Source organism: Aethalodelphis obliquidens, unplaced genomic scaffold, assembly GCF_003676395.1.
Source record: "Aethalodelphis obliquidens isolate GAN/ISIS:26980383/991018 unplaced genomic scaffold, ASM367639v1 scaffold61, whole genome shotgun sequence".
Lineage (NCBI taxonomy): Eukaryota > Metazoa > Chordata > Mammalia > Artiodactyla > Delphinidae > Aethalodelphis > Aethalodelphis obliquidens.
This window is the reverse complement of record NW_020838005.1, coordinates 4,092,419-4,117,838: the sequence shown is the minus strand read 5'-3', so window position 1 is coordinate 4,117,838 and position 25,420 is coordinate 4,092,419. Positions and strand designations below refer to the sequence as shown.

The 25,420-nt window shown below is 40.7% G+C and overlaps 1 protein-coding gene across 6 annotated transcripts in view; it reads left to right on the top strand.

Moving 5' to 3' along the window:
- The window catches only part of CCDC25 (coiled-coil domain containing 25), a 40,479-nt gene that overhangs the window by 13,847 nt on the left and 1,212 nt on the right, over nucleotides 1-25,420 (top strand). For 2 of the 6 annotated variants that reach the window (XM_027088050.1, XM_027088049.1), the window contains exons 4-9: nucleotides 1,397-1,448; nucleotides 7,527-7,602; nucleotides 11,609-11,712; nucleotides 11,915-12,117; nucleotides 21,329-21,374; nucleotides 25,173-25,227. In XM_027088050.1, the coding sequence (XP_026943851.1) occupies nucleotides 1,397-1,448; nucleotides 7,527-7,602; nucleotides 11,609-11,712; nucleotides 11,915-12,117; nucleotides 21,329-21,374; nucleotides 25,173-25,202 (511 nt within the window). In that variant the 3' untranslated portion in view covers nucleotides 25,203-25,227. Of the gene's footprint in view, nucleotides 1-1,396; nucleotides 1,449-7,526; nucleotides 7,603-9,337; nucleotides 9,441-10,364; nucleotides 10,505-11,608; nucleotides 11,713-11,914; nucleotides 12,118-21,328; nucleotides 21,375-25,172; nucleotides 25,341-25,420 lie in introns of those variants that run through there. The other 4 variants (XR_003428985.1, XM_027088051.1, XR_003428986.1 and 1 more) reach the window with 4 other exon arrangements.

The window sequence follows — 25,420 nt, the reverse complement described above, 5'->3', positions numbered from 1 at the left end:
TTCTGGCTAGAAAATGCCAAGCTGCAGATGATAATCAGTAGGAATCTCTTACGTGGGAATGCAAATAAGTAAATGAACCAGCAGAAGAAAAATAAATCAAACTAAGATGTTGTATTCATTTCTGGCTGTCACTAATGGTTAGGCATAAGACCTAGAGTCATCATAGACTGCCAAAAATGTGTAAACATTTTCTTTATCCAAAGTGACTAGCAAGATGCTTAACCTTTTTAAAGAGGGCATGAGAAACAGCAAATCTTGACCTTTATATAGAATCACACTGCCTACATCTTGGACCAGGTATGAGTGTGTAACCATTTTCAGCTCTAAAAAATCCATTAATGCTAAGAAAATGTCTAAAGAAATACATAATGGGACGTGACGTTGCCTCCTTAGGATTTTACTGAACATTCCTCAGTCTGGAAAGGAAAGGACTAAGGAAGAGAAAAGTTAACAGAAATCACTAGCATTCTGGAGGCCTCTCTGGGTGTTGGAAAGAGCGGGTCAACTTCATTTGGTGAATTGTAAATATGAAAAACTTAAAATCCCCAAATGTTGAACTAGGTGAAAAAAGAAGTAAGTTTTAAAAGATTTAATTAAATTGGTGAATGATAGAGCCTTAATGAAAGGTATATTTAGGATACTGGGGTGAGAGGGCATTCTGAATATTTTTAGGACAGCGTCATAAAGGGCAATCACCGTGCTTTCCCAGGAGACGCGTATTAGTGTCATTGTCAGAGGTAAGGCTGGATGAATTGTTGGTCTGACCCATTTGGTGATGTGGTCTGCTTACTGCTTCAGTCCTCACCTGACTCTTCCATCTCCGTGATTGACATTCTCTTTGGATTGTTTTGCCATCGCTTGAAACTCAACATTTCCCAAACCAAACCTGTCATCTTTTTGCCAAACTGGCTCCCTCTCCAACTGTAAGATGTTACTGTCAGTGGTCCTGTGAGTCTCCCAGGCTTGCAACCCTGGAGTCTTGCTGACTTCTTTCATTCCCTTCTCTTCTCACCTAAAATTTCTTCCCCGTGTTTGCTCTAAGTCCCGTGGTTCAGCTTGGGACCCACCAAGTCTCAGTTCATCATTGAAGCCTTGGGTCACTGATAGCTCTTTCTCACTTGAAAAATCACCCTTCCCTGGGCTTTTAACATTCATTGCCTCCTGTACTCGTCTTGGTACTTAGTCTCACACAGCTGCAGATCTTTCCATGTTTTTCTCACCTCTCCCAGTTGATAGTGAGCTCTTTGGAGGTGGTGACTGTTTTCTGCCCCCCATCGTGCTCAGTGTGCAGTAGGCACTGAATTAATATTTTTGGATTGGGATGGTTTAAATGCAGGTGGCCTGAGGAGATGGTTATCTTGTACCTCGTGCTAAAAGTGGTTTTCATTCTTTGTAGGTTTCATGTGGACAAACTCTCTTCGGCTCATGTATACCTTCGATTACATAAGGTAACTGGATTTAAACATGGATTCGTGACTTTTTCTGTAGTGATGAGCATCCTGTCTTGTCCTCTGTCCTTTTCTTGGGGCAAATAAATTGTTTAGAGTAATAAATATGTACAAAAGTCTACAAATTTGCAAACGAAGAGCTGTCTTCCCCCAACCCAGGAAACCACTAAGGGCAATGCTGGTGATTTTTGAGGCTTGGAAGGGGACACAGCACATATTTCCCAGATAGAAGCACTGCCCTGTCCTGCCAGCTGAGGTGTGCTCTGTGTCACCTCTGCTCTCTCTCCCTGCCATTTCAGTTGACTCTACTGGACTTTGTCTTCTTCTAGGAAGATCATGTTGTAGTTCCTTTTTTTCAGACTCATGTGATTCTCCTGCCTCACCAAGGGCATATATGTTCCTAGTTATCAGGGGCTGCTTTGGGAGGTTTAAAACAGCATTATCGTGGTAAAGGGAAAAGATTTAATGTTCCCTAGTCACATAAAACCACTGTTTTTCCAATCTGTCTTTATATCCATCTATTGTTTTTTGTGTAGTTGAATCATAGGGATGGATAATTGTTATGAGTATTTTAAAAAATATTTATTTTGGAATGATTTTAGATTTACAGAAAAGTTGCAAAGGTAGTACAAGTCCCTATATACCCCATGTCCAGTTTTCCCCATTGCTAACATCTTAACATTACCGTGGTAGATTTGTCTGAACTGAGAAACCAGAACTGATGCATCACTATTAACTAACATCTGCACTCTATTTGGATTTCTCCAGTTTTTCCATTAATGTCCTTTTTCTGTTCCAGGATCTGGTCCAGCGTCACACATTGCATTTTAGTTGTCATGTCTGCCTAGTCTCTGATCTGTGACAGTTTGTCACTCTTTCCCTGTTTGTCATGACCTTGACAGTTTGAGAAGTACTGATCAGGTCATGATTAGACTGGAGTTACGGGTTTGGGGGAACAATAGCACAGAGGTGAAGTGCTCTTATCCCATCATGTCAGGGGTATATGCATTAATAGGACTTAACACTGATGGTGTTAACCTTGATCTCCTGGCCAGGGTAATGTTTGTCAGGTTTTTTCACTAAAGAGTTGCTCTTCTCCCCCCATACTTTATTATTTGGAAGCAAGTCACTAAGTCCAGCCTGTACTCAAGGGGGAGAGCTCCACGTCCTGGTGTGGGTAGTACCTGCATATATTGTTTGGAATTCTTCTGTAAGGAAGATTCGTCTCTTCTCTCCCATGTATTTAATTCAGTCATTTACTTATATCAGTATGGACTCACACATTTACTTTTTACTTTGGGTTATAATCCAGTACTGTGTCATTTTGTTGCTAAAATTGTCCCTGCTTTGACTCTTCCAGCTTGGCTCTTGTGTTCCTTTTTTCTTTTTTGGTGGTACGCGGGCCTCTCACTGTTGTGGCCTCTCCCGTTGCGGAGCACAGGCTCCGGACGCGCAGGCTCAGTGGCCATGGCTCACGGGCCCAGCCGCTCTGCAGCATGTGGGATCTTCCCGGACTGGGGCACGAACCCATGTCCCCTGCATTGGCAAGCGGACTCTCAACCACTGTGCCACCAGGGAAGCCCTCTTGTGTTCCTTTGACATGCTCCTGTCATTTTACTTTTAGAGCACTTCCTTACTTTCTGAGACTCAAGATGCTCCAGGCTCATCTTGTATTTTCCCTGCTCCGGCTCTAGGATCAGCCATTTCTCTGAGGAACTTTGGTTTCTTTTATTGGGAAATGGTATTTAGAAATCAAGATCTGGACTCTGGGTGTGCTCATTGCTACTAGAGTATCATTGCTTCTAGGCCCTCTCATGTGACAGAGCTAGGAAATAGGTGTATGTATACTAACCCATGTTAGTAATTTGTATGCATAATTTTTTCTGTATCTACAGTAAGCGAAACATGACTGGTGTCTCTGATGAACCCATTACTACAGGGGCCTTTCTCACATTCCTTCCTTGCTTATCTATTACTTCCTTCTCAGACAGTGGGAAGCCTGGCTCCCACCATCCACCATCATTTGCTTATTTGAATCTAGTATATATGGAAGTGGTTTCAGATTTGTTAGCCTGTATCCCCATAAGAAACAACTTTATCAACTGAAGTACAGTGCAATTACGGTTGCCATTCAAAATGCTGTTTTTCAAAGTTACTTGTCAGCTGCTCCCTGCCCTCCCCACCTCATGCCTTTCAGTGATGTCTGTCACACACTTAGGTTTTTTTGTCTCAGTCTGCATTCCACCTTGGCTTCCCCTGGTTGATTGTATTACTTTTTTTAATACATTTTTATTGGAGTATAATTGCTTCACAATGCTGTGTTAGTTTCTGTTGTACAACAAAATGAATCAGCCATATGCACACACATATCCCCATATCCCCTCATCCCCTCCCTCTTGAGCCTCCGTCCCGCCCTCCCTATCCCACCCCTCTAGGTAGTCACAAAGCACTGAGCTGATCTCCCTGTGCTATGCAGCTGCTTCCCACCAGCTATCTATTTTACATTTGGTAGTGTATATATGTCCATGCCACTCTCTCACTTCGTCCCAGCTTACCCTTCCCCCTCCCCGTGTCCTCAAGTCCATTTTCTACGTCTGCGTCTTTATTCCTGTCCTGCCCCTAGGTTCTTCAGAACCTTTTTTTTTTTTTTTAGATTCCATATATATGTGTTCACATACGGTATTTATTTTTCTCTTTCTGACTTACTTCACTCTGTATGACAGACTCTAGGTCCATCCACCTCACTACAATTAAGTCAATTTCGTTTCTTCTTATGGCTGAGAAATATTCCATTCTATATATGTGCCACATCTTCTTCATCCATTCATCTGTCGATGGACATTTAGGTTTCTTCCATGTCCTGGCTATTGTAAATAGTGCTACACTGAACACTGGTACATGTCTCTTTTTGAATTATGGTTTTCTCAAAATGGATTAAAGACCTAAATGCAAGACCAGACACTGTAAAACTCTTAGAGGAAAACATAGGAAAAACACTCTTTGGCATAAACCACAGCAAGATCTTCTTTGACCCACCTCCTAGAGTAATGAAAATTAAAACAAAAGGAGACAAATGGGACCTAATTAAACTTAAAAGCTTTTAAGCAAAGGAAACCATAAACAAGACAAAAAGACAACCCTCAGAATGGGAGAAAATATTTACAAATGAAACAACGGACAAAGGATTAATCGCCAAAATACACGAACGGCTCATGGAGCTCGATATCAAAAAGATTGTATTACTTTTAAAGTGACAGTGTACAAACTTTTTCACGTTACTGCATTATTTTCATATTTATTGTTTTGACTGGCTGCTTTGAGCTGATAATATGCCACAGTTAATTTGAAAGCTCCGTTGTCAGAATATAAGTTGTTTACAGTTTTCAGCGTTATGAATCCCCAACAAGAAATATTTTTTTAATGAACTACTTTCTATTTTTCTTTTCTTTTCTTTCTTTTTTTTTTTTAGAGTAGTTCTCAGAAATGAAATTACTGGGTCAAAATATAAAAACATTTTGATAACTCCTTTTATGCCAGATTGCCCTTTGAAAATATTATGCTGGTTTAAAATGCTACCTGATATATATAGGTTTTCCAAAAACTTTTTGGGTTTTTATAACTTCAGAAAAATAGCAACCTTTTGACCATTTTAATAAATACAAGATGCTACTTCATTATGCTTATAATATTTACTCCTTAATTTACTAACAAGGTAAAACATTCTACCACATCTTTACTTATTCTATTTATATTTTTGAGAACTGTGTTGTAAAAAAAAGAGGAAGATTGTGAGCTCTTTGCTGGAACAAAATTCTGAATTTTCCTAGGCAACTTCTTGCCATTTTGGAACTATTTTAAGTCTAGAGAAGATAAAGTATGGTGTTCCCAACTTTCCTTTTGGTTCAGATTAAATTTTTTCCTTTGGGTTCTGCTGCATCAGAAAATGGAAATAACGGTGGGTAGTCCCAAGTTCACATTACCACCAGTTAGACCTTGTTTGAACAGGAGTTTGATTTCATTTTCTTTTGGAAGCACATAATGTGCTAGATAAAAATATGTGCTCCTTAAGGAACTTTTACCTGGTTGATCTCCTGCAGTAAACGACATAGCCCTTTGCACTTAGTAGGTACCAAGTAAGTGTTGGAGTTGCAGTGAGACTAAGTATAAGTAGTTCAGAACCCAAACTCTGGAGCCAAACTGCCAGCTTTGTATCCTAGCCTTGCTGCTTACCAGCTGTGCGACTCTGAGCAAGTTATTCAGCTGTGTGCGTTTCCTCATCTGTAAAAGGGAGCTGACAGTCCCTGTCTTACTGGGTTGTTGTGAGAATTAAATGAGCTAGCATAACTGAAGCATTTAGAATAATGCTTCAGTTAAGCATTATTAGCAGTGCTTAGCACATGCTAAGCACTATGTGTGTTCATTCTTTCTTTGTCAAATTCAGGTGAATTCAACCCAAGCCTTGAAGATCATGGATATTCAACAAGTGTTTTTTTCCTAGGCTTATTTGATTTTTGAAAACCTATAGAAAAAATCTCACTTATCAAGAGGTTGCTTATCTCATTAACACAGATGGCACAAAGCCCACAGTCGAAATTCTGGCCTTTACATGTGGAGAGTACCTTACACTCTCCATGCAGAGTTTGTTTACTCTGACTTTATGCATAATGCTAAGCTGAATTATTTTATTTTATTTTATTTGGTCTGCTCATATTATATTAGAAGTAGCAAAACAAGAAGAGGCTATTGCTTCAGGAAAAGCAATAGGTACAGGTAGCAAGAAGGGATGTTGTGACATAGCCTGATATCAAGGACCAAGAAGCTGTACGTTTCCACAGAAACTCCATAAGCACCACACTCTGGGGCCAATTGTTAGAGCATGGCTTTAGTTAGTCCTGGGTTCATCTCTCTGTCACTTACTAGATATTGGGGAGCTTGGCCTAGTTGCTTCACCTCGCTAAGCTTCATTTTCTTCATTGGCAAAGTGAGCGTAGTACTATCCATTTCATATGGCCATTTATTTAGTGTACCTAGCACTCAGAAAGCAGATATTCAAAAAGTGGTAGCTATTGTTTTGTTTTTTAATTATTTATTTGATTTATTTAGTATAGGGTCAGTCAGCTTCTGTGTATTTTAGATGCCCCTGAAGGCATCACTATCACTATATTAGAGCCTAGTGTAAAGGTTGATACTCATGATGATGACATTGTGTTATCAAGATGGTAAATTCAGATTCCTCTGTTTAAGTGGTCAGGGAATCTCACAGGATGAGATGTGGCGTTAACGTAGTGACAAACTTAAATCACGTATTTTTTGGTGAAAATTTAGGTAATTGAGATTTCCATTTTGAAACATTTAAAATAAGGAAAAAAATAGAAACCTAATGGAATAAACTTAATTTATCTCAAATATTTAGGTAGATAAAACATTGCATTCCCAGACAGAAGTGCTTCAGTAATCCCATGCCTAACAGCCAAGGGCTGAGTTGATTTCCACTAGCTCTTGCCTCAGATATTTTTATTCTTTTGGAATGGCTTTGCTTATTCAGCTTTGACTTTGATACAGTATCTGTAAAGAGAATGAAGCAGTATTTTTTCTCTTTTACGGTAGAAGGTTATATCTAACACACCAGGAGCTTGGTTCCTGACTAATGCCGAGGGTAGATGACCTACCAGATCATGGAGACCCAAAACTATAAGATGTCTCTTGAGAGCAAGTTTGTAGGGACCTCAGCTAAGAAGACTTCCCATTGCCAAAAATAGGCACCATTTCTCCACAAGGTTTCTAAAAGTAAGAAAGAGAAGAGGGAAAAATTACTCAGACATAAATACAGTTAATATTTTAGTAGTTTTCTTTCATACCCTGTTTTCTTCCCCACTTATTAAGTCAGGATTTTCCATATTACTGCCTTCTCTTAAACATTTCCACAATGGACTTCGTTTTTCAATGTTTTGAAATACAGTTGAAGAGCCTCTGCTTTTAATAAAATGGTGCCTAGTAAGGTAGCAAAGCCCTATAAAAGTGCTCCAGTATTGATCAGTGACAAGGTAGTGGACCATTTGGTTTATTCTTGTGTTTCAGGGGGAGAAAATAGAAGACATTCCAAAGGAAGTACTGATGGACTGTGCCCATCTTGTGAAGGCCAATAGCATTCAAGGTCAGTTTTCCTAGAGGTGTTTTCAGAATTAGCACCACTTTCTCTGTGTCTGAAATGGATTACATCTTAGAGAACATATTACTGACTTTAGCTTGAGTCAAGGGAATGACATGTAATATGCCTTTCCCCTGTTTTGTTCTTTAAGATGGCAGTTGCACTACCTGTCAGAGAACTGAAAGCCAACCTCCCAGCCCCTCTAATTTTCATGGCCCTATCTCAAGCCTTTTTTACCCTGTTTTCTTTACCTTGAATAGAAAATTGTCTAGGGCTTCCCTGGTGGCGCAGTGGTTAAGAACCGGCCTGCCAATGCAGGGGACACGGGTTTGAGCCCTGGTCTGGGAAGATCCCACATGCCGCAGAGCAACTAAGCCCGTGCGCCACAACTACTGAGGCTGAGCTCTAGAGTCCACGTGCCACAACTACTGAAGCCCGTGCACCTAGAGCCCATGCTCCACAACAAGAGAAGCCACTACAGTGAGAAGCCCGCACACAGCAACAGACCCAATGCAACCAAAAATAAATAATAAATTAATTAATTAATAAAAAAAAAAGAAAATTGTCTAGACCTGCCTACCCCTAAGGTTACTTGTAGAAAGACTTTTGGAAATTACATTATGTTAATTGCCAAGCAAGAGATGTGTCTCATGGCTTTATTTGTAATGTTGGTTGATGTCTTTGTTTCCATTACTTGTTACTAGATTCTAGAACCCAAGTCTCCCAATTACTCTTTCCTACTTTTTCTTTCTTTCCTTCTCTCCTTCCATACTTTCTTCTCTCTGTAAATTGTGAAGGTGTCAAGTCCGTTGATCTTGTTATCTCCCAGAGAATCTTAAATAATATGTCTAGGGTGATGCATTAGAATCAGTATTTTTACAGTGCTCTCCAGGTGATTCTAATGTGCAAAGAGTGTTGAGACAGTTGGCCTCCATGTTTTAAATAGGACCTGCAGTATTGGCCTTGATGCTGGTTTAGTTCTACTGTACAAGATTTAATTTGTCAAGTCAGTATAGGTCAAGAAGGACAATTAATGGAGTGGAGGAGGCAGTTATAAAGGGGAGCTGGGTGATGGTATTCTGCTAGGAATGAGCTAGTAGACTGGATTTTAGTTGTAGGACATGGACCTAGATAAGGTAGAGGTAAGTTTGGTTTGATATAAATTTGAGGGGTGATCCAGAGGGTTCAGAAAAAATATGGTTTGCACAGAAGATAAGCATGGGGCAGACACAGAGACGACGGCAGGTACCGGGAGCTGGTGATTATAGAAGAGCTGGGCAGTGTGCTCCCTCCCCCATCACTTAGGCTGTGCTTCCTGCATCTCACTCGGCAGCTTTACTGAATCAGGTGCCTAGCCAAAGAAACTGGAAGTCTTGTCTTACAGAGCCATTCATTTTCAACTCCATAAATCATTAAATTGCAGTTAGTTTTAGGACATTGCATTTTTATGAGTAGAAGAAGAGCTCCTCAGATTTCCAGTTAAAATCTTTGGTTATGGAAAGAAAAATAATAAAAACTGAAACTACGTCATTATCCTCCTTCCTTGTGTGTTGCAACCTCTTTAATGTGTTTTCGTGCCCCTGGCTAGCAGATGTAAATTTATTAAAAGAGCTTTGGACTCTTGCTCTTATTCTTGGCCCAGCCTCTTTCTTCTTAATCCCTTTATAGTTTACTAGTTCTAAAGAAAACAGAAAAGAGGAAGAGTCATTGAATCACTGAATCACTCTTCTCTCCTCTTCAGCCTTCCACAGGGATAGCTCACTCATAAGGAGCTAAGCCCAAGCGTCTCACTCTCAGGAGTCAATAGCAGAGGATGCTGAGGAGTGAAGAAGATTGTCTTTGCTGTGAGATTTGCTAAGTACACTACATTTGCGTCACTGTGTTACTAAAATATTTCCCTCCCTGGTTGACCACCTTCAGCGCTGTTTGTCGTCATAGAATCTGGTCAGCCTCTTCTTTATTCATTTTATAATCTCTTGCCAGATTAAACTTTCTAAAAGCTTAGACACTGTCTGTGACACCCTTCACCTTGCCTCTACAGTTAAACCCAAACTTCCTAAGCTGGCATTTAAGCATCTCTGATCTGACCACAGACTTTGTTTCCCTTCACGTATTTCATACTCCAGCCAAAGCAGATATTTGCTGGTTTCCTGCTTTGTGCCTTTGCTTGTATTGTTCCCTCTGCCCTCAATGTTACACTCCTGCTCAGTCATCACATGTCTAGATTCGAGCTAAGGTTCAAGGGCTACACTGTAGTTATAGTAATAGTAATAACAGCTAGCATTGAATGTTAATTACATGCCTGGCACTGTGCCAAGAACATTACAAATTGTTCATTTATCAGCTCTACTGAAGTGAGATATTACTTTCATTTTATAGATGAGGAAGCTGAATTTAAGAAATTAAGAATTAAGGAACTTAACCTCTCCCACGGAGCCTTTTCCTTCCTACAACTTTGAGTGACCACTGCCCTCTCTGAACTCCCTTAACTCTTTACCTGTATCTTTCCAATATCACTTGATAACTTCTAATTTTCATTGAAATTATTTATGTACTTATCTGCCTTCCTTTAACCTTCAAAGGCAGGATCCATCATCTGATCCGTGTTTGTATCTCCCACAGTGCCTTGCACATGGAGATTTTTTTTTTTTTTTACTTAATTTTGAAAAAAATTTCAAGCCTACAGAAAAGTTGAAAGAAAATTTAGAATCAACAGTTTTTCCGTATTTGTTTGCCTTCTCCCTGTAATTCACGCAATGTTTTTTTAGCTGAACCATTTGAAAGAAAATCACAGGCGTCATGACCGTTCAGCATGTCCTAAGAAGTACATTGTCGTAAGCAACTGCATTACAGTGATCAAATTCAGGAAATTTAACATCGGTAGAATACTGTTATACAGAGTCCATATGTAAGTTTTTTCAGTTGTCCCACTACCATCACTTTATAGCATTTTTTTTTTTTTGATCCAGGATCATACGTTCTATTCACTTGTCATGTATCGCTGGTCTCCTTTAATCTGGACACTTCTTTGTCTTTCGAGACGTTGACACTTTTAGAGTGGAGACCACTTTGGCTTGGTCTGATGCTTCCTGTTCAGTAGGACCACATTACGCATTTTGTGGCAGGAATACTATGTAAGTGAAGTCTTGTGCATTACAGTCAGGAGGCACATGCTGCCAGTTTTGGCGATGTTAACTGATCGCTTAGGTAAGGTCGTGTTCACCAGATTTCCCCAGTGTACATGTTCACTTAATAACCATTGAAATGTATTGCCATCTAATTTAGAAGGGCCTTAGAGAGCACTGGACCAGTGATTAAACTGTGATTCTCAGAGCCGCCTGGGAGGCTGTCAGGGGTGGAGGGGAAACACGAAGTGGGGGTGGTGAGGGGAGAGGAGGAGGGGTGAGCAGGATACCTGGCACCCCTTTCCTCCAGAGCATCTCTGCTTTGATTACTTTGTTATGTTTTCTTTGGTAAAAGAGGTTCCACAGCTAAAGAAACAAAAACCAAAAAGCTCTACTAAACTAGTCCAGTTTCCTCATGTTTCAGATGAGACGCCAGGAGCCATGGGGATTTTCCCAAAGCGACACAGCTGGTTTGTGGTAGTGCAGGGTAGAAGCCGGTGTCTTGAATCACTTTATCTTGCTGCTTACCCTTTGTTACATCAAGGGCTCCTTTGAGAATCTGGGGAAACCTGTTTGGTCCTTTTCTGTTTAAAAACACATACAATAAAATTTGCATTCAATTTTAGAGAGTCTCAAAGATCCCTGAAGCTGATCTCTTGACCCTGCTTTTCATCAGAATACTTTAGCTTGAATTGCTGGTCGGCTTTCCCATTTGCCTTTGTGGGTGGCTTCTTTTTTAAAAAAAAAGTATTTTGTGGTTTCAAACACTTGGTGGCTTGTTCATTCTCAGCCTTTTCCTTTGTTGGATTATGGTGACAATTGTGGGTGAGGGGATGCATTGCTCAGCGTCCTCCTCCCCACATGTTGAAGACAGTCTCTCTTGGCAGGCTGCAAGATGAACAACGTCAATGTGGTTTATACCCCGTGGTCTAACCTGAAGAAAACGGCCGACATGGATGTGGGACAGATAGGCTTTCACAGGCAGAAGGACGTAAGTGTGAACATCACCGGAGGTGGCAGTGCCCTGGCGCTGAGTGGGTGTCTGTCTCTGCTGTTGAGGACTCAGCGCGATGTCTCTTTCCTAAAGGGAATCAAGCTGGGTTGCTAAGCTGCTGGAAAGCCCTGCCCTATTCTGGGGGGAAGAAAAAAAACATAAAGATTCAGTATTTTTTTTTCTCTCCATCTCCCTCAAGGTGAAAATTGTGACAGTAGAGAAGAAAGTGAATGAGATCCTGAACCGATTGGAAAAGACCAAAATGGAGCGGTTCCCAGACCTAGAGGCAGAGAAAGAATGCAGAGACCGCGAAGAGAGGAATGAGAAGAAAGCCCAGATTCAGGAAATGAAAAGGAAAGAAAAGGAAGAGATGAAAAAGAAGAGGGAGATGGACGAACTTAGGTATGTTGGAGTTAAGGTACTGACGTTGACCTTGGAGAGTCTTCACTGCTGATTTAATTAGGGATTAACCCTTAAGAATGGTACAGTTGGCCCTGTGTATCCACGGGTCCAGTCAACCATGGTTCAAAAATGTTTGGGGGTGGAAAAAATTCCAGAAAGTTCCAAAAAGCAACACTTGAATTTCCCTTGTGCTGGCAACTGTTGACATAGCATTTACCTTTATGACTATTTACACAGCATTTACAGTGTGTCAGATATTATAAGTAATCTACAGATGATTTAAAGTATATGGGAGGATGTATGTAGGTTATATGCAAATACTATGCCATTTTTATAAGGGACTTGAGCATCCGCAGGTTTTGGTATCTGAGGGGGGTCCTGGAACCAATCCCCCATGGATTCCGAGGGACAAGTGTATTCTGGTATTCTGGTAGATGAAGGGACATATAACGAGCTCCAAGCCTTAAATGAGTTAGAATAAGGCATTTATGCTAATGTGTTGGTCAAATGAATTGCCCTTTTATAGGGGCAGGATATGAGAGTGTACAAAATAAAATAACTAATTTTAATCTTAGTTTGGTTTGTAAACATCTTCAGGTAAAGAAGAGATACTGTATTGAGTGTTTTACATTAGCTATGGTATTTGAATGAAAATGTCTCAGCTCTAAAGGCCAGTGTTAGTAACTCTTAAAAGCTGTTTTTAAAACCTCTCTTTTATAGATTTCGAAAGTTTAAAGTAATTAATGTGGAGAGGCCTGCTCCAAAACACAGCATTTTTAAACAATAAATAGTAGTTAAAACACATCTTGGATCCTGAAATTCTAGTGTATAAGGCCATGAAAATACTGATTGTATTAGTTTTCTATTGTTACTATAACAAATTACCACAAATTTAGTGGCTTAAAATGACATAGATTTATCATCTTACAGTTCTTCATGTTAGAAGTTCAAAATAGTTCTCACTGAGCTAGAATCAAGGTGTCTGCGGGGCTGTGTTTCTTTCTGGAGCTCTAAGAGAAAATCTGCTTACCTTCCAGCTCCTAGAGGCCACCCACACTCCTTGGCTTGTGACTCCTTCCTCATCTTCAAGGCCAGCAACAGTGCATCTCTCTGCCCCTTCATAGTCACGGCCCCCTCTCTGACCACAGCCTTCTCTGCTTCTAAGGACCAATGTGATGACATTGGACCCACCCAGATACTGCGTGATAATCCCCCCATCTAAGATCTTTTTTAATTTTATTTTAAAATGATAAAAATTTATTCAGTTTTGTAAATTGAACATCAAACCTCTTTTAAATTAAATTTAAATAAGTGAATCAGACACAAATGGAGAGAAATCACAGGAACTCTATTAACAGAAAGGGAATGAATTCTGGAATCTATTGGTTTTTAGAAAAACAGTGCTGAGTAGTAGCTGGACAGCATTCCGGGCACTTTCATTTCAGCATCTTCCCAGAAGTCCTTGCAAATGTCATTTATCTCAATGCTCTCAGGTTCACAAGAACTTCTAGAGATGAAGTACTTTTCTCTTCCTGCTTGTATTACACAATGAACCATTGTACTTTCATCATCTTACCTTATCCACTCTCTTTTTCCATTCCTCATTATTATTCACCAAGTCAGGTTCCATGCCTTTTCAGAGTGCCAAGTTATCAGCTCCATTCTCACTGTGTCAAGCAGTCTTCATGACAATTTATAGTCTTCTCTTTATTACAACTCTACGTTTCCATAGGGTGAAGTCTAAAGAAGATACGTATGAGCTTTGTTTTTGTATAGTTTTATGTTTTTTGGGGTTTTTTTAACATCTTTATTGGAGTATAATTGCTTTACAATAGTGTGTTTGTTTCTGCTTTATAACAAAGTGAATCAGCTATACATATACATATATCCCTATATCTCTTCCCTCTTGTGTCTCCCTCCCTCCCCCCCCCCCTATCCCACCCCTTCCCATCTAAGATCTTTAATTAAAGTCCCTTCTGCCATGTGAGGTAACATATTCGCAGGTTCTGGAGATGAGAATGTAGACATTTGAGTAAGATCATTATTCTGCCTACTATACTGACTCTCTATAGATGCATAGTACTATACCTGAAGGGGCCTCAGTTTTTCTTTGAGAAAGAAGGAAATTAATCCTGCCACTTCTAGTCACAGAATTCCTAGATTTTTTCCCACTATTTTCCATAGATTTCATTTGTGATAAGTATACCAAAAAAAAAAAAGTTATTGATTCCTTTGGGAAGGGTATAGGATCAATATGAGCTGTCTTGCCCTGTCCTGACCTAGTTTCCTTGGAATACCCTGGATTATTAGAAAGATCATTGGGCCAGAGTGGAGGTTTTATGATCAAGCACTGGTATTTATTCGTTATCCATATGCACGCGTCCCTGTTGGGGGTTCTGCTAAAACAGGGTGAGTGACTGCATTTACAATACAATATTCAAATGGAGAACTCCGGAAGTGTTACCCCAAGTTATAAGCTGCCAGCATGAGACAGACTGATGCAGAGATTTAAACGTTCAATTTGACGTAGAATTGTGAGTCCATTTTGTGCTGTGAGTGAAAGACAAATTACCAATACCATTAGTTTTGAAAAATGTGTGGAATTTTGAGTGATACAGGATTTAGACTAGTTTATTCTTTTTGCTTTTAGTGCGGAGTGGAGAAAAAATTGAAAACATGCCTTTTTGTGCCTCTTAAAACTCTACCGTAATGTTGTTTAGAGACATAATATTATATGTTAGAAATATAATGTCACTTAATTTATTTACAACATTTTTTTTTAGACTTGTAGGGTCTTCATATTTTTTTAATATTTATTTATTTGGCTGCGTCGGATCTTAGTTGTGGCCCTCGGGATCTTTATTGCAGCGTGTGGGCTCTTAGCTGTGGCATGCATGTGGGATCTAGTTCCCAGACCAGGGATGCAACCCAGGCCCCCTGCACTGGAAGTGCAGGGTCTTCCCCACTGGACCACCAGGGAAGTCCCTACTTATAACATTCAATAAGAAAGATTAGCTAACATTTTTAGACACTTGTCATCTGCCCGACACTGTATTGTGCTTTACTGCATTATCTCATTTAATCCTAACAGTAGCCGTGTGAGGCAAATGTTTTGATCATCTGCATTTTGTAGAAGAGGAAACAGACTGAGGAGCAGTTAAGTAACTCGCTCAGAGGCACGTAGCTTGTCTCGGTCTGATTCTCAAGCTCACACACACTGTTACCACTCTCTTCTGCCCTCTGTTCAGTCCATTCCGCAGCTTCTGTGAAGCTCCAGCAAAAAGCTCTAAGCTCCGGACTTGTTCTATAACCTGTTTTTATACACTTGCAGCGCTAGCATCACTTTAATTTCTGTCTTTGACTCTTCCACCCGAGAGATCAAAGGCTATGCCTACAAAATCTTCTCATTCTGAAGTCTTTCACTTGCCTTTCTGACGAGGAAAATACCATTAAATTTCACCAACAGTTGATTCTTTTGTTTGGACCATCTGGTAAGGAATGTCCAACTTAGTTGCTGTGATAGCTGAAGAAAATTGACTTCTGAGTCTTCAGGGGATTCTACAGACAAACTGAGAAGATAGTCTCATCCTGGACAGTATCCCCAGTGCTTCCAGATGATTTCAGGGAAGAAATCCTTAACAGCCTCACACCCAGAAGATATCCAACTTCTTTCCAATTCTAAAGCCATTATTTAGACTCTAGACTCCTTTTTTCAACTTTCTGAACAGGAATGGCAGTAAGCTTTTCATTTCTAATTTCTACCAGGAGGAAAAAAATGGATGGAATTGTCATTGTATAGTCCAGGTTCTCTGAACTCTAGTCAGGAGTATATCCATTAGCCTCGGGATCAGAACAGAACAAAGCCCACAGCACAGAAGGCACCAACTTCCTTCTCAGATGAAAAGAGCAGCAGCCCCTGGAGACAGAACTGCATCTTGTTCTTGCAAATGAGTGCTTTACCCTTGTCCTCGGTGTGCAGAAATTCCAGTGATCTGATAATGTAGATAGGTCTACATAAAGATCATCCTTTTAGGTAGTTTTTTGAAGAAATATTTAGATTGTTTGGGAGGACGCCAAAGTGTGGAGGCTAAATGATAGCAGTATATTAACATCTTCTATTAACCATTTTATTCATTCACACAATAATGAAAAGTTCCCCTTATTTAGGCTTCACATATTAATTCTCACTTACCCATCTTGTTCGTTAGCTCTTTAGACAGCTTTTTAGCTCACACTTGCCCTGTCAGCCTAGTATCTCGTGGGATTTTAGTTTAGAGAATCTTTGTATAGGGTTAGGTGTAGGGAGGAAGCCTCACATGGCATGTTCTTTCCGTACCTGCTACACTGTAAGCCATACATAGAGTAAGAGGATGTAGCAAAAGAGAGTCTACATAGGTTTTGACAGTAGTCAGAGCCTTAGAAGTGACCTTGCCTGGAAAGTTAGAGAAGCAGAACAGCTTCTACTCAGTCTCCATGTAGTTTTTGGAGAGGTCCTTCAGGCAGGTACCTGTGAGTCTCCCAGGGGACACCACAGATTGTGTGGAAGAGTGTCCGTGGCTCCCTCCAATGTGTCGTAGTCAGTTTCATCTCAGTAGTTGGATTCATGGTTACAGACTGCTTACCTGCTGTGTTTATTTATTTTTTTAGTACATCTTTATTGGAGTAAAATTGCTACACAATGCTGGGCTGGTTTCTGTTGTACAACAAAGTGAGTCAGCTATATGTATACATATATCCCCATATCCCCTCCCTCTTGCGCCTCACTCCCACCCTCCCTATCCCACCCCTCTTAAGTCGTTGCAAAGCACCAAGTGATCTCCCTGTGCTATGCATCTGCTTCCCACTAGCTATCTGTTTTACATTTGGTAGTGTATATATGTCCATGCCACTCTCTCACTTTGTCCCAGCTTCCCCTTCCCCCCTGCCCCCTGCCCCCATATCCTCAAGTCCATTCTCTACGTCTGCATCTTTATTCCTGCCCTGCCACTAGGTTCATCAGTACCATTTTTTTTAATATTCCATATATATGTGCTGGCATACGGTATTTGTTTTTCTTTTTCTGACTTAATTCACTCTATATGACCGACTCTGGGCCCGTCCACCTCACTACAAATAACTCAGTTTCGTTTCTTTTTATGGCTGAGTAATATTCCATTGTATATATGTGCCACATCTTCTTTATCCATTCATCTGTTGATGGACACTTAGGTTGCTTCCATGTCCTGGCTATTGTAAATAGTGCTGCAGTGAACATTGTGGTACATGTCTCTTTTCAAATTATGCTTTTCTCAGGGTATAATCTTGTATTCACTTACGTGGCTTTTGTCATACTGTAACAAACATCTATTAACATCAAAATGAAGCTCACCATCTGAACATTGAAACTGGAAGAAACAAGCAAGTCAATAACAGATCAGAAAAGACCAAGGGTAGGGCCTGAGTTTACCTGAGATGGGGATATTTAAATTTGGGAGTCTCAGAGATCAGAATTGGAACCTGAGGTTCAGGTGATTGAAGTCAGGAAAGTACAAGACCCAGATAAGATGGCAAGTCACAGGTAAGCATGTCGTCAGTCTGAGAATTGGCATGAACTTGATTTGGGAGCAGAGATTACTTTAGCAAGGAGGTTAACGTGTGAAAGTTTATAGCTGATCAGTGGCAAAGCAGGAATTCAAACTCAAGTCTGTAATTCTGAAGTCCACACTTCTACTGTAGCTTGCTGTCTGTGAGGCAAAGAATGCCCAGGTTGGCAAGACCTGAGTCAAGGTGATTCAAAGGCAAATAAAAGAATGAAAAATTAGGTACATTGGAGAGTGACTTAAAAGGTTTTGTTTAGTCCAGAATTTCATGCTGTAAGTGCTGAGGAACGACTGTAGGTTTCCTGGGATATTAGGAAGGAGAAAACTTGTCGGAAGGGTTTATTGGCGACGTGTCAAGGAGGTAATGGTGAGACCAGTGATTGAAAGGATGGTATGGTCAGGTGTAGAAGTGGCTGCTTTCACTGTACCTCCTGTTGTTTCTCTCTCACACACTACTGCTGCTGCCTTCCATAAATAATGCTGTGTTGTGCCACAGGTCTTTGTTTTAATCATAAGCTCCCTCAAAGCAGCACTTCTGCATTCCTGTATCTCCTTGAATGCGACCCTGTGCTTTGCACATGCAGTGAGTGACTCGTCAGTACATTACAGGTGAATGAGTAACTGAAATTAGCTTCCCTTGGTACAGTGATGCTTGAGCTAAGATCCAAACTATTTTGCTAGTTAAAAGGGCAGGGGCAGTGGAAAGAGTACCGGAAGCAGAAGGAACCGTGTGTGCAAAGACCACATCACAGGACTAAAAGCCGACCCAAACGTCTGGAGCAGAGGGAGCCCAGGGATCAAGGGCTAGTCCAGCAGGGCCTTGTTGGTCATGTTTGTCTTCAGGCTGAGGGTTTTGTGAGGTCATTGGAGAGTGTTAAGTCAGGGGTAGTGTGATGAGGTTTGTGTTTTGGAAAGGTCATGTGACTGACCTGATTGGAAAAGGTGCCAGGTAGGGGAGTGGCTAGGCCAGTAGCTGTCCACATGACAGAGTTAGTCGCTTGGGCTGTGGTGGTGATGTGGAGGCAGAGAGAACTGGACCAATGAGAAATAGTTTTCAAAACTGGACGAGGATTTGAAAATAGATTGGATTCAGAGGAGGGGCAGGGAAAAGAATGACTGCGGGGATTCTGGCTTGTGAAATGGAATGGATAGTGGTGCTATTCTTTGAGCTAGGAAGTGCTGGAGAGGAACCAAACTGTTTTTGGTTGGAGGGAAGACCATGAGTTGGGTATGGACATAGGAATCTGAAAGTGTCTTTGAGGCATCCCCCGAAAAAGTCAGGCAGGCAGTTGGATTAATGGGTTGGAGCGCAGAGGAGGTATGTGGCCTAAAGAAGGGTAATTTGTGTGTTGCTTTCATATGAGTGGGAATTCGGACCCTGTGGTTCCTGAACCTGGCTCGTAGATGCCCACAGCTGGGCGCTTGAAGATATTTTAATCTTCACAGGTGATTTTAAAATAAAGTTGGAAGTGAGGTTCTCTGCTCTTAACTACTTTTTTATCAACATGGCTTTCTCTTTCTGCTCATGCAACTTATTGATCTTATCTGTCCATTTATATCTTATTGATATCACTGACTCTTACAAGCATCATTACTATCTCTCTCTGGGTGTCTCCCAGCTCATTGTCTCTGTCCGTGACAAGTCTCCTTCCCTCCGGTCCTCAGTTTCCAGTTTCTACAGTTCATATTTACTTGGTTGTCCCACCATCACTTCAAGTGTGACATTGTCCTAAACCAAGAACATCTTCTTTGCAACATTTTCCCATTTCTCTCAGTTGTAACATTATTTCCTTCAGATCACTCATGCTAGAAACCTTGGTGTCATCTTTGATTCCTCTCAGATTTATCCCTTCTTACCGGCACAGCCGTTAACCCCTTGCGTTCATGCCCTCAAGGTGGGATATTGCGGTGGACTGGAGCACGATGGCCTGACTATAAGCTTGGGAGTCAGATCTGGGTTCAAAACCTCCCTCCCCACTTGTTCGCTGTGACACCTTGGACAGCTTCCGTAACTCCTGCGTGTACAGTGGGCCTGCTGCTATCCCTTGCCTTAGGAGGTGGTTGTGGGGATGAGCAGTAATTTATGAAGCACATAATACAGGTCCTAGCAAGTAAAGGGTCCTTGGTAAATGGTAAGTACCGTTGTCATTAACTGGTCTCCTTGCCTTAATTGCCCTTCTCCCTCTCTTGTCTCTGCTACAGATTATGTTTTTAAATTTATTTTTTAAAAATATATTTGTTTGGTTGCACTGGGTCTTAGTTGTGGCAGGCAGACTACTTAGTTGTGGTAGGTGGGCTCCTTAGTTGTGGCACATGGGCTCCTTAGTTGCGGCTCACAGGCTCCTTGGTTGTGGCTCTCCGGCTCCTTAGTTGTGGCTTGCAGGCTCCTCAGTGGTAGCTCGCCGGCTCCTTAGTTGTGGCATGCAAACTCTTAGCTGCAGCATGCATGTGGGATCTAGTTCCTTAACTAGGGGTCGAACCCAGGCCCCCTTCCTTGGGAGCACGGAGTCTTTTTTTTTTTTTTTTTCTGACACACGGGCCTCTCACCGCTGTGGCCTCTCCCGTTGCGGAGCACAGGCTCAGCGGCCGTGGCTTACGGGCCCAGCCGCTCCGCGGCATGCGGGATCCTCCCGGACCGGGGCACGAACCCGCGTCCCCCGCATCGCCAGGCAGACCCTCAACCGCTGCGCCACCAGGGAAGTCCCAAGGGAGCACGGAGTCTTAACCACTGCACCACCAGGGAAGTCCCCGGATTACACTTTTTAAAACACTGGTATTATGTGGTCTTACTTTCCTTTGTCTCTTTATGCATTTTTACTAGAACTTTTTATGTAGCCACTACTGAATAGGTCTTATTTCCTTTCCTGATAAGCTTTTTGGGGTTAGGCTTTGTCTTATTCATCATTTTCTCGTTTCTTCCCATTCCATTTTCTCCCCAGGCTTAGCGCAGGGTCTTATACATCATGGATATTTAATAAATACTTGTCGAATCTCATCTGTCTACTCAATCGTGTACTGTGGCTTCCTGCTGATCGCACTGCTTTGACTCACATAGTTAGGACAAGGTAACAGCCCCACACATCCGGCCTGATTTCCCGCTACTTGGCTTTCAGACTCCACTTGAGTTGGTTTGAAATGTCATTGTAAGTACCATCTCTTTGCCTTTGCTCATGCCGATCTCTGCATCTGCCCTCCTCAGTCATCCTCCCTACTTGTCAGGCTCAGTTTGGGTTACACGTCATCTGAGAAGAGTACCCCGACAGCCCTTTCCACACTAATGTGTTTCTTCTTTTGAATTCCTGTAGATCTATAGTCTGGACAGTGTACTTCAGGTCTGAATCATGTCTGCTCTTGGCTATAGATGAAGTTCCTCATCTGAATAATGCCACCACCTCACCGTTATTGTGGAAGTGACATGATATGAGTGAGCAAGCGTGTTTGTAAACTATAAAGTGTAGTGCACATGTTATTTATTGTCATAGATATTTATCCTTTATATGTTGCAATCTCCTTGAGCTCAGCAGGGATTATATTTTCTTCGAAAGGCCCTCAGCATTGCTAGATACCTGGTAAAGGTTCATGAGATACTTACTTGGCAGCCAAATAACCTTTAAATGTGTTTTTTCTTCTAGGAGCTATTCATCACTAATGAAAGTTGAGAATATGTCTTCAAATCAGGTATGTTCAAGTTCTTTGCTCTAATGTTGTGCCTTGAAATAATTCACTAAGTTTTTAATGACCGAGTTTCTGGCCAGTGTTGGTTCACATGTTGCAGATGGCTTTACGTGGTTTGGCAACAGTCATACACTCAGGTGGATTCTATTAGACATTGACCGCCCCCCCTTCCCTGTGGACTTTGCCTTGTGTTTGTTTTTAAGTAGGTCACCTCGTGGAAAGAGATCGTTACACCTTGTCTGTTGTGAAGTGCAGGTCTGTTAGTATTTATAGGACTTTCCCATTCCCCATTCCCCTCTTTTCTAGTTGCAGGCATGCAAAAGTGCCTTTATCTATTACTGTTCTATGTTAATGTGACCGTAGATTCTATATTGTAATTGACCGAGGACAAAATTATCACCTTCAGTTAAATGAAACAAAAGATCTTATTTGTAGTCTAAACAGCAGTATTGGTTGTCTTCATGTTCCTCAGGACCTACGATAAAGGGAAATGGTGATCCACGTGTCTTTCCCAAAATTTATTTTGAAGTGTCTAGAGATAGTACAATTTAGCTATTATTAAACAGTCTTTGCGGAAAATTGAAATTAGGTGGATATATTTGCTATGTTGAATGTTTATAGTATAATGTATGATGCTTTAGATCTGTGTTGTCCAGTGCACTGGGCACTCATTGCATGTGGCTATTTAAATTACATTTAATTTGATTTAATTTAAAAATTCAGTTTCTCAGTCACACTAGCCATGTGTGGCTAGTGGCTATGATATTCGACAGTATAGAAATAGAACATTTCCGTCACAGCAAAAAATACTGTTAAACAGAACTGCTCTAGATGCTTGGAAATAACAGAATTTAAGGTCCCTTAAGGGTTACCTAGCCAAACCCCATATTCAGTGCATGAATTATAATTGTTAATAGGATTTTACACCTTGTTCATAGCTATATATCCTTCTAAAAATGGATAAGAACAATATGTTTATTCCTGTCTCTTTGAAAAACTAAATTTATGAGTCAGAGATGTATCTTCATAATTTATTCCTGAAAAATTCCAGAGTAGCATTATGTAATTAAATAGAACCTTGAATTTGAAGTTTAGACACTTAAACTGTCATTTACTAATTGGATAAGACTAATAAAGTTACTTAACCTCTCAGAAGGAGTATTCATCAGCAATAAAAGGAGACATTTACTTCCTGAGGCTGTTCTGAAATTTAAACAAGGTCACGTGTGTGAAAGTTCTTCTTTGACTTAGACAATATAAACGGTCATTACTCTTTCTTATCCTTGTAGTCCTTAGTTGTTATTTACACACAGAGTATCAGTATCAGAAGATGAGACGTATTTAATCCCTTCTGGAAACTATTCTTAGAAAACAGTTTAACAGTTGAGCAGAAGTCTTTAACATAACCCAAATCTAATGTCTTTGTTGTGATTGTTGTTGCTATTGAAGTTTCCTGTTATTTAGAGACAACTTTTCAGCAGAAATCTGGCACGTATATTATGTTATGACCTTAGGCATTTTCATCATGGATTTTCAAAGTTTGAATGTTGTTTTGGAATTAAGAAATAAACACACACACACATGCGCGCGTGTGCGCACGCAAATATACATATGTATACAAACACCACCATAATATAGCCACGGATGTTAAAAGTTCCAGAATTAGGAAGTCAGATTTGTAGACCAAAGGATTATTAACCCTTCTGCCTTTCCTCTCTCCCCCATTGCTGCTACCTCTGTTCCTGAGGCCCAGGTTGGAATCGGGTTCAAATTTCTGAGAAGTTTTGCATTGGGTGTTTCCATTCTCTCTCTCTCTCTCAGTGGTAGGACTCACACAGCTTTTCCCCATACTTCAAAAGGATGGGCTTTCATTCTCTTTGTAACTGTCTTCTGTTAAGGGGACGCAGACCTTTTTTTGATCCACTTTGGCCTCATGATCAGTTGATTTTCAGTCAAAGGCTGGTGTTTACATAAGATATGACTTAATTTTTAATTTAGCTTATATAAGTTCATCAGGAAAAATATTAGTCTTCCACTCTGAGGTTGGTTTTAATTTTGAGTTTTTGCTCTCCTATGTAGAATAATTCTCTTCAATCTATAATTTCTTTCTAATCTTTCTAAATTAGGCATCAGGAACCATCAGCAGTTACTTTTGACATTTTATTTGCATATCACTTTTTAAGTGGATGACAAGAAACCTATTTTGCTACGCTGAAAAACATATTGACTCTTAAAGGGAATCTAAAATACAAAAATTGTCCAAATCAAGTCTTGGATCGCAGCTATATATTTAAACGTTACTTTAATCCCAAACACAGATCCCCAGACACATGGCAACTCTGCAGATCTAACCCACAGCCTTTATAGGGAGTAATTTACTTGGATTGGCCCCAAGCCACATTATCTTAGTGAGTTTTGGGGACACAAACATCCTCAGTGTTTGGCATCTAAAGCTGACCTTCAAAGTTGCAGGCTGACTCTTTCAACATCCCTAATGCTGTTATTTCAGTTTAGAACTTTCAGGCAGTCAGAGTTCTGGTGCGTGGATAGACTACAAACATTAGTTTTCTTTTTGTACAATTATCCAAGGCATTTTTACTGTGGCCTCAGTTCGTTGTGCTAATTGAAGAGAAGCACAGAGAAGCCTGCTGAATGAAACTAGAGATCAAACCAGACTTCACAGAAATCACTGTTTTCCACCTGTTCCTCCTATTTCCCTGCCCATCTTTAATACAAGTTATTAAGGAGAAAAGCATATAGCATACCTATAAGCGTAAATCCTCTCCCTCTCTAACAAGTGAGGTATAAAGCAGCGGGAAAGAGAGAGAAGTCAAAGCAGTGTTGTGTTCAAGTTATGACATTTTCAAGCAAATGTCCCGGAAGTCACATTATTAGTGAATGTTGGCATCCAGAGCAGTTTTCTTAGCGTGTGCAGTAGCCCAGAAAGGAGTTTGGGGCTCTACTTTTGTACTTGATCTTCAGGACTTGTTTACACTATATACCACCATCATGTAAGATGTTTTTCATCAAAAGCTTGGCAAGCCAGCTAACTTGATACCTAGCCTGTAGTTTCCTGCTGACTTTTTTCAGTTAAAAAAAAAAAAAAAAGGGCTTCCCTGGTAGCGCAGTGGTTGAGAGTCCGCCTGTCGATGCAGGGGACACGGGTTCGTGCCCCGGTCCGGGAAGATCCCACGTGCCGCGGAGTAGCTGGGCCCGTGAGCCATAGCCGCTGAGCCTGCGCGTCCGGAGCCTGTGCTCCGCAACGGGAGAGGCCACAACAGTGAGAGGCCTGCGTACCGCAAAAAAAAAAGAAAAGAAGCCATCTTGTGAAATAACAGATACGTGATAACCCTGAGGCTCAAAGTAATGGAATTTAGGTCAAAAATATTTTTGCATATTTGCAGCTTTGTTGGTATTAAAACATTGAGGCAGTATTTGTTTGGTTTCATTTTATGGTATATTTGTTGAAGGAAGAGTTACGTTTCCTTTCGGTCACTCTTGTTACATCTTATACTAAGTCATTGGGCCTTACTTCTTAATTTGGGAATCATTGGTCTCTTATTGCTGGGCAATCCAGGCCATGTAATGACACCTTAGAGAATATAGCTGCTAATGTAGCTATTCTAAACAACTAGCAGTTAAAGATAGAGAAGAAATGAGTGAATATAATTATTTTACTTTTTACTCTGAATTCTGCAGTTCGGCATAAGGAGGCTTGTTACCTAATACTAATTGTAAATTTTTTTAATCAAGTTATTTATTTCGAAGGCTTTTATGGTTTCACTGTTTTGTTTCCTACAGGACGGCAATGATTCAGATGAATTCATGTGAATGGAGAAAAGGACCTTTTAAAGATGTGAATTTAGGGACAGTTGCAGAAGTTTTGATTTCATCTGTGTTCTGAGTCATAAACAACAACCAACCAAAATAATATTCTACAAATATTACCAACTTCGGAGTTAAAAAAAATTGTTCCCTTTTCTGCTTTCAGAAAAGGAGCAAACACACACACACACACACACACACACACACACACACACACACACACA